At 45.5% G+C, this 13,901-nt stretch overlaps 1 protein-coding gene across 1 annotated transcript; it reads left to right on the top strand.

The window, feature by feature from the left end:
- Window positions 1-7,827: 7,827 nt before the first annotated feature.
- On the top strand, window positions 7,828-11,631 carry KPRP (keratinocyte proline rich protein). Its single transcript, XM_037060331.1, has 2 exons — window positions 7,828-7,854; window positions 9,239-11,631. The coding sequence occupies exon 2, from the start codon at window positions 9,266-9,268 to the stop codon at window positions 10,913-10,915; it is 1,650 nt and encodes a 549-aa protein (XP_036916226.1). The 5' UTR covers window positions 7,828-7,854; window positions 9,239-9,265; the 3' UTR covers window positions 10,916-11,631.
- The last annotated feature ends 2,270 nt before the right edge of the window (window positions 11,632-13,901 follow it).

The raw sequence follows: 13,901 nt of genomic DNA, 5'->3' as shown, positions 1-13,901 counted from the left end.
CATTTAGGGATTGTTTCTTTGTCTTCCTGTTGTTTGTGAGAGTCTTATTGTTTGCCTCAGCTTCTTAAATTGATCTGTTCTGGCTCCCTGGGTTTATGGTGTGAACCTCTGTGGTAGAATACTTGTGAAATTCAATGCTGCAGTCTCCTTCAGGTATCTTGATGTTCTCTGCTTCCACCAACTCCTTTTGTGTGTGTGTGTGATCAGTTGGAGGGGGAGGCAAAATCGTTTATGACAGCAGGAGAGTATTTTATGATATTTACAGTCACAGCCAGTAGAGAAGAGATAGAAGACCTTTAGGCTATATATAGTCTTGACTGTAATCTTCAACCCAATTGCCACTTTTAAGGAAGGATGGACAAAAGATAAGTCTCTGATTGGGAAGGGAAGGCTTGTGAGTTGGATCTAGAAAGCAGTGAGGTTGCAGTCAGATTCTGGGGTAAGGTGAGAGTAAAGGATAGTAAATAGGTGTAGTGTATGAACAAATAGAGTTAATTACTCCAGTAATAGAATTCAGGAAACTGTGAAGTGGACTAAGATCCAAGAGATGTGTTGTGAAGTATTTACAGTTGTATAGAACAGCTATTATTTACAATAATATTAGAGCAACAATCATATGGCAGACTCTATGTGATCTGTCTGAATAGGGGGTATAGAACTTTGGGTAGTGTGCTAAAGGAAAACAAGTGGCATGAAATATAGAAAATTAGCAATAAACTGTGCAGGAGAGAAGGGGGAAACCTGTCAAATGATACAATATAACCAGCCAAGGCAAAGAAGCCTATACAGAAAGAGGAGGAGTACAAAGATACTATTAAAATATAAAAGAAGTGAGAATAATGAAAAAATAATACAAATATGCAGCAACTTGTGGCTTCTCTGCTATAGCAAAGTGAAATTTGTCTCTCTGTCTCTACTGCTGGGAAGCCTCTTCTTTGGGTCCAGCTCTGGTCTTTTCGCAGTCCAAGTTGTTTGTGTTGATTGTGGGTAAATTTTTTTTTTAAAGGCAGGAGAAGGGAGGAAAAGGTGATAAGTTTGGAAAGAAAGGAAGAAGGAATAAAACAGAAAAGAAGAAAAAAGAGGAAAAAAGTATTGAAAGATAAAACAATAATAAAATTAAAAAGATAAAAGATTACTTTATGCCCTGGCTGGCGTAGCTCTGTGGATTGAGCACGGGCCTGCGAACCAGAGGATAGTGGTTCGATTCCCAGTCAGGGCACATGCCTGGGTTGCGGGCCAGTTCCCTGCAGGCCAACTCCCAGCAGGGGATGCACAAAAGGCAACCATACATTGATGTTTCTCTCCCTCTCTCCTTCCCCTCTAAAGGTAAATAAATAAATAAAATCTTTTAAAAAAATTACTTTAAAACAACAACAACAGCAACAACAAAAACCCAAAACATCTTTTGTTGGTTTCAAACTGGCCAAACTGTTTTTTCTGGCTGCAGCAGGCTGAGGGGCGATTCTTCGAGCGCTCTCCCAAGAGCCAAACTGGCGGCACTTCTTTCTAGCGCCCTTTGACGGGGATCTAGGACTTCCTCACAGCACTCTTTTCCCAGGGATTACCACCTGTGGGCTGGGTTGTGGGGCATGCTGCACACCATCCAGGCTCTCTGGTTCCTGCAGGTTCGGTCACAGACCCCTCTGGGTTCTGTGGGGGAACTCCAGGCCTTCCACCCAACCTCGGGTTCTCTGCCAGGCTGGGTCGGGAGTAGACCTGGTGGTGTGACTATCAGATTCAGAGCCCCACACTGCGCCCCTCAATCCTCCTGAGCTGACGACCACAGAGTCCTTGGTTGATCTTGACCCTTTGTCCTCAGCACTCTCTGTGAACTCTAGCAATCAAGTCTCTCCCAGCACTCAACCTTGCTTGGCGGGGGAGGGAGGGAGCTGATAACCCAGCTCTCTTTCAAGGACCCTTCGGCAGGCCCAGGGCTCCCAAAGAGTCTGAGGGAGGTGCACCGGGAGCCGCTCCTGAGCACTGGGCTCCCGCCAAGGTGTGCCAGGCGCTGTGCACCTGCCACTGGGCCCCGGGCTGTGCACCGCTGAAGCCCCTGCTGCTCCTGTCTTTGCTCTAGTCCCTGAGACTCTACTGTACCACCATAGTCTCCCTACCATCTGGATCCTCTGTGACCATCACGATTTCTGGCCCCTTATTTTCATATATGCTGGGGAGCTGCCACTGCCTGCGCTGCTCCTCCACTGATTGGCCAGGNAGCAACAATCATATGGCAGACTCTATGTGATCTGTCTGAATAGGGGGTATAGAACTTTGGGTAGTGTGCTAAAGGAAAACAAGTGGCATGAAGTATAGAAAATTAGCAATAAACTGTGCAGGAGAGAAGGGGGAAACCTGTCAAATGATACAATATAACCAGCCAAGGCAAAGAAGCCTATACAGAAAGAGGAGGAGTACAAAGATACTATTAAAATATAAAAGAAGTGAGAATAATGAAAAAATAATACAAATATGCAGCAACTTGTGGCTTCTCTGCTATAGCAAAGTGAAACTTTTCTCTCTGTCTCTACTGCTGGGAAGCCTCTTCTTTGGGTCCAGCTCTGGTCTTTTCGCAGTCCAAGTTGTTTGTGTTGATTGTGGGTAAATTTTTTTTTAAAGGCAGGAGAAGGGAGGAAAAGGCGATAAGTTTGGAAAGAAAGGAAGAAGGAATAAAACAGAAAAGAAGAAAAAAGAGGAAAAAAGTATTGAAAGATAAAACAATAATAAAATTAAAAAGATAAAAGATTACTTTATGCCCTGGCTGGCGTAGCTCTGTGGATTGAGCACGGGCCTGCGAACCAGAGGATAGCAGTTCGATTCCCAGTCAGGGCACATGCCTGGGTTGGGGGCCAGTTCCCTGCAGGCCAACTCCCAGCAGGGGATGCACAAAAGGCAACCATACATTGATGTTTCGCTCCCTCTCTCCTTCCCCTCTAAAGGTAAATAAATAAATAAAATCTTTTAAAAAATTACTTTAAAACAACAACAACAACAACAACAAAAACCCAAAACATCTTTTGTTGGTTTCAAACTGGCCAAACTGTTTTTTCTGGCTGCAGCATGCTGAGGGGCGATTCTTCGAGCGCTCTCCCAAACGCCAAACTGGCGGCACTTCTTTCTAGCGCCCTTTGAAGGGGATCTAGGACTTGCCTCACAGCACTCTTTTCCCAGGGGTTACCACCTGTGGGCTGGGTTGTGGGGCACTCGTGCACACCATCCAGGCTCTCTGGTTCCTGCAGGTTCGGTCACAGACCCCTCTGGGTTCTGTGGGGGAACTCCAGGCCTTCCACCCAACCTCGAGTTCTCTGCCAGGCTGGGTCGGGAGTAGACCTGGTGGTGTGACTATCAGATTCAGAGCCCCACACTGCGCCCCTCAATCCTCCTGAGCTGATGACCACAGAGTCCTTGGTTGATCTTGACCCTTTGTCCTCAGCACTCTCTGTGAACTCTAGCAAACAAGTCTCTCCCAGCACTCAACCTTGCTTGGCCGGGGAGGGAGGGAGCTGATAACCCAGCTCTCTTTCAAGGACCCTTCAGCAGGCCCAGGGCTCCCAAAGAGTCTGAGGGAGGTGCACCAGGAGCCGCTCCTGAGCACTGGGCTCCCACCAAGGTGTGCCAGGCGCTGTGCACCTGCCACGGGGCCCCGGGCTGTGCACCGCTGAAGCCCCTGCTGCTCCTGTCTTTGCTCTAGTCCCTGAGACTCTACTGTACCACCATAGTCTCCCTACCATCTGGATCCTCTGTGACCATCACGATTTCTGGCCCCTTATTTTCATATATGCTGGGGAGCTGCCACTGCCTGCGCTGCTCCTCCACTGATTGGCCAGGATCCTCTCCCATGTGTACAAGGAAATGGAATCCGCTCCATCCTACTCTGTCGCTATCTTGCCTCTCCCTCTCCTGATATCTTTATATCACTTTTGTAAATCATTACATTATCACGTATTCCTAAATTTATATCTTTATATTTCTAGTCATTTATATTTCATCCTACATTTCTATTTCTAATTGCCCTATCTATCTAAATGGCTTCTATATCTTTCTCTAAAATTAATGACCTCTCTCTGGAGATAACCACTACCTTTAGCACAACCTTTCTCTTTCTCTCTCTATCTTTCTCTCTCATCCTCTATCTCCTTGCCACTTATTGCAACGTTTAATATAGCCTTTATACTATCACATATCCACTTATTATATTTCAGTAGATAGTGAAACAAATCAATTTGTAAAATATAGTAGAATATATGCATATGCTACACTTACATGAGTGCACGATTGTGCATGGGTGTCCGTATGTTTACATGCATGAAAATTAAATTATTAATCAACAAGGTGAAATGAAACTATGCACTGGGACAGTGCCTGTTCCTGGGGTACAAAGACATATATACCAGAACTTCTTTTCCTGGATGGACTCACAGGTTGAGTGGAAGACAGGAATGTAAATAATCAGAGAACATGTGATAGCTCTAAGATGAGGTGTGTCTAAAATGCTGCCAAAACACAGAGTGAGTCATAGCTTTGGGGAGCCAGGGAACATTATAAAAAATGATGCTGGAGTTGTTTCAAATGATGAGCAATAGTTCCATACATAAAAGAAAGACGGAAGGGTATTCCAGAAAGAGGAAACAACGTTCACAAAGGTCTGCCATAGTGAATATTAAGACATGCATAGGGAATGAAAAGCACTATGTATGACCTCATTTGATTTTTTTTATGTTGTGTGAGGTGTTGAAGACTGAAGCCAATTTTCCTTTTCAGAGATCAGTCTTGTAGCTATTTTGAAAGTTACATGGAAGAAGAAAACACAAGAAGCAAAGAAAACAGTGAGGAAACTATTGTGCCAGTCAATATAGGAGATTGTGAAGACCTGAGATGCAGCAGGGGCAGTGGGTATGGACAGTAAGGAATGTAGTTGAGAGCAATTATAAAGTGGAATAAACAGTGTGTGGGATTATATCAAGGGTGATTCCAGGGTTTCTAGATTTAAAAATGTTGTGAATGAACTTAGAAGGAGAATATTTATAAAGGGAGACAATGAGTAATTTTGTCCACATTGAGTTATTTCAGCCAAAAGGCCAAAAGCCTAAAAACATACATGTCTAGGCCGCAGTGAAGCTTACCTAAAGGGCCGATTTAGTTTGAACACATCTCCAAATAAGGAGTGCCCTTTGTAAGAGTTTTAAACCTCACTGGAGAAATGAAAAATATGCTATCGCTATCTCTGCCTTCAGACAATCTCAGTACTAATTCCTTCTTGAACCAATGGTGACTTTCCAAATCTAGAACCTTCTACATCAAAGAAGGAAGAATGTCAGGATTTAGATGCTTTGTTTTTTGGCTTGGTGAGTAGGCCCTAAAAATCATATTGTTGAAAACTATCACCTAGTTTCACTGTTAACTAGAACTTTTATCTCTCCCCCACTGCTGTCCCACTTCTCTTTGTAAGAAGCAAGAAAACAGGAGTAGCAAGAGTTACAGTGCTCTTTGGTCTCTGGATTGAACAATATCAACTCTTTTTCCAGTGGTTTAAGATGTTTGAACCAAGCCAAATTTCTGCCATACTTCCACTCATCTATATGTTCATCAATCAACAGATTCATATTAAGTCAGAATCTAGAGATACCGAGATGAATAAGCTAGAGGTTCCTCATTCAAAAAGTGCACTTTCTGTCAAAAGATGACTGGGAGAGATGCAGCCATTAGGATTCAGTAATTCACATTCTTGTAGTGCCAGCTGGTCTCAGCTTTCCTAGTTCGCTGCTTTTGTGACTACCTTCTAGGCCAGCATGAAGTCCCAGGGCTATCCAAATTTGGAGTACCTTGGTAAATTGTGTGATCAGAAAGATAAGTTCTCTGTTGTAGTGGAAAGAGTCTTTGTCTGAGTCTAGAGCTTCCTGGGTTCTTGTCCCTCCAATGCCATCACTAGCTTTAGGTCTCCACGTAGTTCCATTTCTCTCTGGGCTTCAGAATCTTCATCTGGAAAATAACAGTGTGGGACCAGATAACTCCTGGTAGTCTTTGTTGCTCTGACATTCTGAAAGTCTTCGATCCTACTTAAGTTTGGAATGGTATCTAGAGACCCCTTTGTAATGAGTAATGGGATCCAGAACTTAGACTCAGAAGTCAGGTTGATCTGGACAGATATTTCCTCATGGGAAGGATTTTATAGTTATAATTGGCATGTGCACCATGGGTCTCAAGGCACTTTCATACCCATAATCTAATTATATCTTCAGGAGAACCTGGTGAAGCATTTTCTCTCCCATCTTCCTATGAGGAAAATAAATCCCAGAGTGCCAAATGATATATTAAATGCTAAGTAGTTTAGATTAGATATCTCATTTAATTCATGCACTAATCCTATAACTTTTCTGATTCTTATTATTCTTCTCTCCTTCTCTTTTTTCCTTCTCTTCTTCCTTTTATTTCTTTTTCCCTTTCTCCTTATTTTTCATCTTTCTGTTTTATAAGCAAGGACTCTGAGGCTCATGAAAGTTAAGTAGATTTCACCCCATTAGCATGTACTAGAGGTAAGACTCAACCCCAAACTCCTCTAAATCTAAAGTCTCTGATCTCTAAAGCTTGATCAAAATCTTAAATGCCCACAGGAGCTGGAAGTTACAAAAACAAGTGAAATTATCCAGGTGGAAGGATTATTTCACTCCCTTTTAATTTCACCAGAGAAAAATAAAAACACAGGTAAAGTGATAAAAGGAAGCTTACTCTTTGCACTGCATTGTGGATAAAGTAAAGAAAAAACATAGAAAATTACAGAATATCAAAGTCTATCACCTATCTATGAGGGGTAGATGTTAATAAAGTTGAGGTCAGGTCAGCTCATCTATGCCAGATCTTTTGATTTTAGGATAAAACTGGATGTCCATAATCTTTAAAAATATGTTTCTAAATATTAATTATTACTTACAAAATTATGTAAGCAAAAGTTGTTTAGGCAAAAGATAAGAAGATAACCATCTCAACTGTGTCTGGCTCATAAGATGCCAGTTCATTATTTCTAGTCTGCACTGGGCTGCTTGCCCTCTTGCAGGACTACTCCATAGCATTAGCTGTGCACCTGCTATGAAGCTATCAGGACTGATAGCTGGACTGAAGCTATCAGTCCAGCCCGGGACTGGGATACCACAGGCAATCATCAATCCAGCTGTGTCTGCTGCTTGGCCAGGAGTTACTCTAAGTGGATGTTAGATATTTTGAATATCACACTTGACTGGAAGCTTTTGTGTAAAATAGTTGCCTTAATCCTTACAATAACTCAGCAAAGAAGACTTAATATCTCCATTTTCCAGATAATTAAATTAATACTTACATCAGTTATAAAGGTCACACAACTGTAAGTAGCCAAGTTGGAATGTTAAACTCAGGTCTAATCCAATGTTCTCTTCATTTTGTACCTTTGAGGTGATTTTAATCACTTCTAGATAGGAAGCTTTTCTTCTTTTATATCCATCTGGTGAGAATACCAGACAAGGAGGAAGGTAGAAGCCTGGAATCATGTTCAGGAGAAAAGATATCTTTGTCACCCCTCTCCGTCCCCACCACCAGCTCTTCTTAGGATGTACAAGAAACAGCATGAAAAAGGAGAAAGAAAACAAGAATCTTCTCCTCCATAGTCTAGAAGCTTCAGAATTGAAATGAGACACTCCCACACCCTGTAGGTGACTGCAAGGACAAGCACACAGGGAGGGGACCAGCTGCTGGAATGCCAACCTGGGTGATGAGCCAGGCAAATGCCAACCAATTGTCTCATGGTCTGAGCCAGACTCAGAGCCCTTTATATAAACACAGGCCTCTGTCCAGTTGCCTCAGCCTGAATGATTGCTTGCCTTGAGGAAGGTGAGTAGGGACTGGGTCCTGGGATTGGAGTGGAGATGATGCTCAGAGAGTGCTTGGATTCACAGGGGTGAGACAGAGTGAGGGGAGAAGCTGGGGGCAGAGAATGAGTGGCACATCAACTTGAAGAGAAAGGTCTGGTGGACTTTTAGGATACGTGAGAAAAATATCTGTGGAGACTGTGAGGAGAAATGGGGCACTGACGTCAGTGTATTTGCCTTCAATAACCCTGGCCTCATCCTCAGGTACCATTTTTCCTCTGTGAGTGTAGGACCTTACCCAAGGACATATATATTTGGATAACCCCTATGAATGGAGAATGGAAGGCTTTGCCCTACCTGAGGAGTATTTTCAGTATTTCAGGAGCTAATTGACAAGTGTTTGGTTGGGGGATTTGATTATCAAACTAACAATCAAATGTGCTGGTCACTGGGCTGCCTGTATGTGAACAGATGGATTTGGAGAGGGTGTAAGGAGCGGCTCTCTATTTCTCCCAGGCTGGGTGTGGTGTTGCGTTATGTTCCACATCATGTTTGTAATGCTCCCACGACATGGGCTTTACGTGGGGCTGAATGTCAGTCTTATAACTAGGAATCTGGCACTCTTTGGGTTGCCCATCTTAGTTAGATCTCCCTTGCCTCTCAGGAGCTGGAGGGAAAACTTTTCTGAAACCAGCAGATGACCAAGAACAGCAACCCCCCAGAGCAAGCTGTCATGTTGGTCCTGAGCCTTTGAAGTCTGGGGTTTTGTGTGTGCCCATGAGGGCCTGTTTAAACAAATTCACCTAAAATAGGTTGACTATGGAGAAAAAAACATCGTATATTGGGTTTGAGCTGCCCGATAACTAATTGAATTATTTACTTCCAGTGGATGCTTTGAGAGCACATGGTGCCTGAGAGCTTGCTGCTATATATATGCATGTTTTTCATTTTTGCACGGTGAATGTATGCAAGGAAATTCAAGCCCCTGTGGTTGTGAGTCCCCACTTTGGACTACAGCCTTGGGAGCATGAGTTATCTCTACTTCTGTAGAGCTCTCTCACACCACTTAGGGCCCTAGGAAGTGATGGAAATCCTCTCATCATCCCCACCCTCTTGTGCTGGACACTTATATGCCCACCCTCCAGGGAAAGAACCTGGACACCAGCAGCCCTGGCTGTTCCCTTGAAGTGATCTCAGATAAGAACCTCAGACAGGTCTTCGGGCACATCCAAAGCAGGTCACTTGGGTAATGGTGACTAATCTTGGGTCCAGATAACTCAGTATTCGCCAATGTAAGTCAGAGGTTGGGGAGGAAAGGAAAGGCCAGGGAAGAAGCAGAGTATCTTCTTGGTCCTGGCCCCTCCTATCTACTCTCACCCTCCTAAAGCTGGTCTCTCATCCCTCAGGTCCTGTTCACCATCTGCATCGGAACCATGTGTGACCAGCAGCAGATTCGGTATTGCCTGCCAGTCCCCCAGTGCTGTGTGACGGGTTCCTCCTTCTGCCCTTCCCCATGCCCCTGTCCCCAGAGCCAGGTGGTGGTTCAAGCCCCTTCCGGAATGCAAATCGTGGAGTGCCCTGCACCATGCCCAGTTCAAGTTTCCCAGGTGAAGTGCCAGGCTCCATGCCAGTCTCAGACAACCAAGGTGAAGTGCCAGGCTCCATGTCAGGCCCAGACCACAGAGGTAAAGTGCCAGGCTCCCTGTCAGCCTGAGGTTTGCTATGTGCAGTGTGGAGCCTCAGGCCCTGTTCAGAACTGCTATGTGGATTGTTCTCCAGTTTGTTATACAGAAACTCGCTATGTGGAATGCCCAGTCCAAACCTATGTACCCTATCCAGCTCCCCAGCCTGTCCAGACTTATGTAGCGTGTCCCCCAGCATGCCGTACTCAGGGAAGATTCTCTACCCAGGGAGGATTCTCCACCCAAGGACAGTATCAGGGCTCTGTCAGCAGCTGTGTCCCCCAGCGTCAGTCTCGGGCTTCCTGTCGCACTTACGCACCCCAATGCCAGACCCAGGGCTCTCCTGGGAGCTTCCCTGTGCAGCGGCGCTGTCAAAGCACCAGCAGATGTCTCCCTCCTCGCCAGCTGCAGCCTTCTTACCGCAGCTGTTCCCCACCACGGCGTTCTGAATCCTACCACCGCAGCAGCATGCCATCAAGATGCGCTTCGGGTTCCTATAACTACTGCACCCCACCCCGCCGATCGGAGCCCATCTATAATAGTGGATATCCTCGGGGTCCCACTTCAAGTAGCTCTCAGAGATGTGGACCCAAGTACCGAGTAGAGATTTCCTCACCTTGCTGCCCCAAGCAGGTCCCCCCGCAAAGGTGTCCTGTTCAGATTCCTCCCATCAGACGTTGCTCTGAGAATTGTGCTCCAAGACCCTCCTGGGGTGCCTCCTGCCCAGACCTGAGACCACGTGTAGAGCCACGTCCACTCCCAAGCTTCTGTCCACCCAGGAGTTTTGACCAATGTCCAGAGCCATCACTGCCGCGACGCCCACTCCCTGCACCACGTCCATACCCACGCCCAGAACGATGGGCAAGTCCAGAACGATGTGGAAGTCCAGAACGATGTGGAAGTCCAGAGCGCCGCCTATGTTCACCACGGCGACTTTCAGAACCCTGTCTGTTTCCGGAACCAAGTCCAGCCCCACGGCCAGCCCCACGACCAGCCCCACGGCCTCACCCAGAACCACATCCACAGCCCTGTGAGCACCCAGAACCTTGTCGAGAGCCAATTCCCCTTCCAGCACCCTGCCCAAGCCCAGAGCCATATGTGCAGCCTCGGAGCTGTCTCGGCCCAAGCTTAGGCCCAAGTTCAATTCCATGCTCAGGAGATCTAGGCTGTCTTGAGTCTCATCCAGGCCACCTGGACACCGAGGGCCCCAGCTGTGGCCCAGCTGGTTATAACCAGTGTGGAGAGAGTGGTGCCAGCTATGGACCTTGTGATGTGTTTCCAGAGCCACGGGGTCTGTGTGGTTATGGAGACCAAGGTGGAGCCTCTGTTGGAGCAAAAGGTGGGGCCCCTGCTGGAGCTAAAGGTGGGGCCTCTGCTGGATCAAAAGGTGCCTATTTTTAAAGGAAGCGTGGCTGAAACATCTCTGCTCCTGCCATGAAAATGTTACTCCACCCTCTCCAGCACTCAGTTTCTGCGTTCTTGTTTGCAATGTTCCAAACACAGCTGGGGCTCCCTTCTTCAGAGGTGATGTCCAAACTCCTTTGCATGTCATCACAGGATCCACACCTGGGTCTCAGACACCTCACATCTGGCTCCTCTCCAGTACACACCCTCAATTCTCATCGGACCAGTCTCACCACCAGGGTACATCTTAGGTGTTCCCCAGGACATACCTTCCATATCCCTGTCTCCAAGCCTCTGTTTATTCCCCAGCCCCCAATTCTGGGCCACTTCTCTGCTACTTCCAGCATCTGAAATCCAATCCATCTTTCAAGACCTCTTCCATGTAGCCTTTTCTGTTTGTTCCTGCTCATAGAAGCCTGCATTGACTACCTAGAACTCCCTGCATCATCTATACCATCCATTTGGCAAGTGCCTTACAACATCTCTTGAACTATTTCACTTCTCAGATGTGTCTGTCTTACCTGCTCAACTAGGTTGTACACTCCCATTTGAGTAGAATCAGAATATCCCTGAAGCCCCTTGCTTCTCCTGGGGTTGGTAGCTACTTAGCAAGCCCAATGGGTTGGCAGCTTGAGCCATGATTGATTGATGGGCAACCCCAAGACCAGGACAAGAGGAGGCCATGTAACAATAAAGATGATGCTACACTCAGATCCTGCATGCTATGTAAAGCCTGTTTGTTATTCCTTCCTGTCTGGGATGAGCTTTTACTTTTTCTTTATTACTTTTTTCTTGAGTTTATTGTACCCACAACTAAACTTTCTTTAGACTAGACCTTGTAAGTTTCTTTGTGGTTTTTCTGTCTCCCCTCAGGGTTTCTGGCCCCTGCAGGGAAAGGATGAATGAAAAGGCACAAGAAATGAGGACGCAGGGAAGAGAACTCTCGCTCCTCAGTCTAGCAGTGAAGGTCCTCAGGCCTGTGTTGGTCAGGTCCTGCAGCTCTGGGGCCATCGTCACTACTGTGTGATCTTTTTGTGGAGTCCGGGGAGGAGGGAAGGGATCCCTCTCGGGCTCTCTGGGATACTCTGCACAGGACACACTTGTCTTTCAGAATAAACTATTTGCATTTTCTTTTGGGGACATACTAGAAAGGGGAGTATCTGAGGTTGACTCTGCTCCCAAATCCCATTAAGCATGCTGGTTTTAGCAGCATGAAGGTGGGGCTTGGAGGGGCAGGAGAGCCTGGGGTCTTTCTTCCTTCCATTCCTTGCAGATGAGAGAAGTGCTGGCTGGAACAGTGTTTCTGAGGAGAGCCCTTCTCTAGAGTGCCTGAGGCCACCAGAGTGAAAGAGAGGCAGTCTGGTCTGGGACTTGATCCAGGGCCCTCCTCCTCAAGGGCCATAACCAGCACCATAGTTGGGCACCACAGATCCAGGGCCTGGCTCTGAATATGTCTTTCCCTCACCCAAGGGATCTAGTTCTTGTAATATCAGTGGTAGAGAACCTGAGAGGGAGACCACCTGGTAAAATCCTGTTTTGTATAAAGAAAAACTGAGACTCTTCATGTGAAATCCATTCATTCCTTCATTTATTGACAAATATTCACTGTTTACTTGCTAGGAAGGACTGGTAAAAGGGACAGACAGAACTCCTATTTGCTCTCAGAGAGCTTGTAGCCTTGCATACTGGTTCTCAAAGTATGGCACCTGGGCCAGCAGCATCAGCATCACCTAGGGCCTTGTAACACATACAAATGCATCACCCCACCCCTACTGATACAGAGACTTTGGGAGTGTGACTCAGCTATTTTAACCCGACCTCCAGGTACTTCTGATGCTCAGTAATGTGTGGTTGTTTCTAATTTAGTAAAATACCTTAAACAGGTAGAATATGGATGTATGTATATGTATGTGCATACACACACACACACACACACACACATACACACACACACAGCTGATTCTTGAACAGCATAGAAGTTAGGGGTGTTGACCCATGTGTGACTGAAATCTGAGTATAGTTTTTGACTCATCTCCAAACCTAACTATTAATAGCATCCTATTGACCAGAAGCCTTACCAATAATGTAAACCAGTCAATTAACCCATTTTTATAATATACTGTATTCTTACAATAAAGTAAGCTAAAAAAGTTAAGAAAACCATACAGAAGAGATATATTTACAGTATTGAAAAAAATCCAAATGTTGGTGGAACTCCACCATTTAAACCAATGTTGTTCAAGGGTCAACTGTATAAATAAGAAAAAAAAGAACAACACACATATAGATGAGGTCTGTCTGGAAAAGTCCAGCCATTGTCAATATAATGAGAATGGTTTGTACTACATTGGTGTAACCTAGAAGCTAAAGAGAGTAGACTGGAATGCAAATGCGTGAATGATGATGACTTCACTGTACTAATCAGTGGGTTGCAGTACACACCATTGAGTGAGCATGTGTACTGTGTGGCCATCACATTCCTAATGAGTGAGTGAGTAGAGCAACCAATCTGTATCAAACTTTGCATTAAGCCCAAACATTCCTCTGTGAAAACTACAGGGATGGTTCAGAAGGCCACAGATATGGGCAACTGATGACTGGCAGCTTCATCACGATGATGTGCCCACTCATGCATCTCATCTCATGCAGAGGTTTTTGGTGAAACATCAAATCACCAAGGTGACTCAGCCCCCTCTACAGCCCAGATTTGGTGCCTTGTAACTTCTAAATTTTCCCAAAATTAAAATCACGCTTGAAAGGGAAGAGCTTTTAGATCATCAATGAGATTCAGGAAAATACAATGGGGCAGCTGATGGTGATTGCGAAAACTGTGTGAGGTCCCAAGGTGCCTACTTTGAAGGGGACTGAGGCATCATTGTCCTATGTACAATGACTCTTGTGTCTTATATCTTGTATCTTGCCATTTGGCACAGTTGGAAACCTAAGAACACAGGTATATGTGACTTGCCAAAGCCATACAGCC

The sequence above is a fragment of the Sturnira hondurensis genome, unplaced genomic scaffold, assembly GCF_014824575.4.
Source record: "Sturnira hondurensis isolate 20B ecotype Veracruz unplaced genomic scaffold, ASM1482457v3 Scaffold0011744, whole genome shotgun sequence".
In the NCBI taxonomy this organism is placed as follows: Eukaryota; Metazoa; Chordata; class Mammalia; order Chiroptera; family Phyllostomidae; genus Sturnira; species Sturnira hondurensis.
The sequence above is the reverse complement of the archived record's forward strand: the minus strand, read 5'-3'. Positions and strand labels throughout refer to the sequence as shown.

Bases quoted from the DNA above. Each gene is read 5' to 3' on its own strand.
- KPRP (XM_037060331.1), top strand. From the start codon at position 9,266: ATGTGTGACCAGCAGCAGATTCGGTATTGCCTGCCAGTCCCCCAGTGC.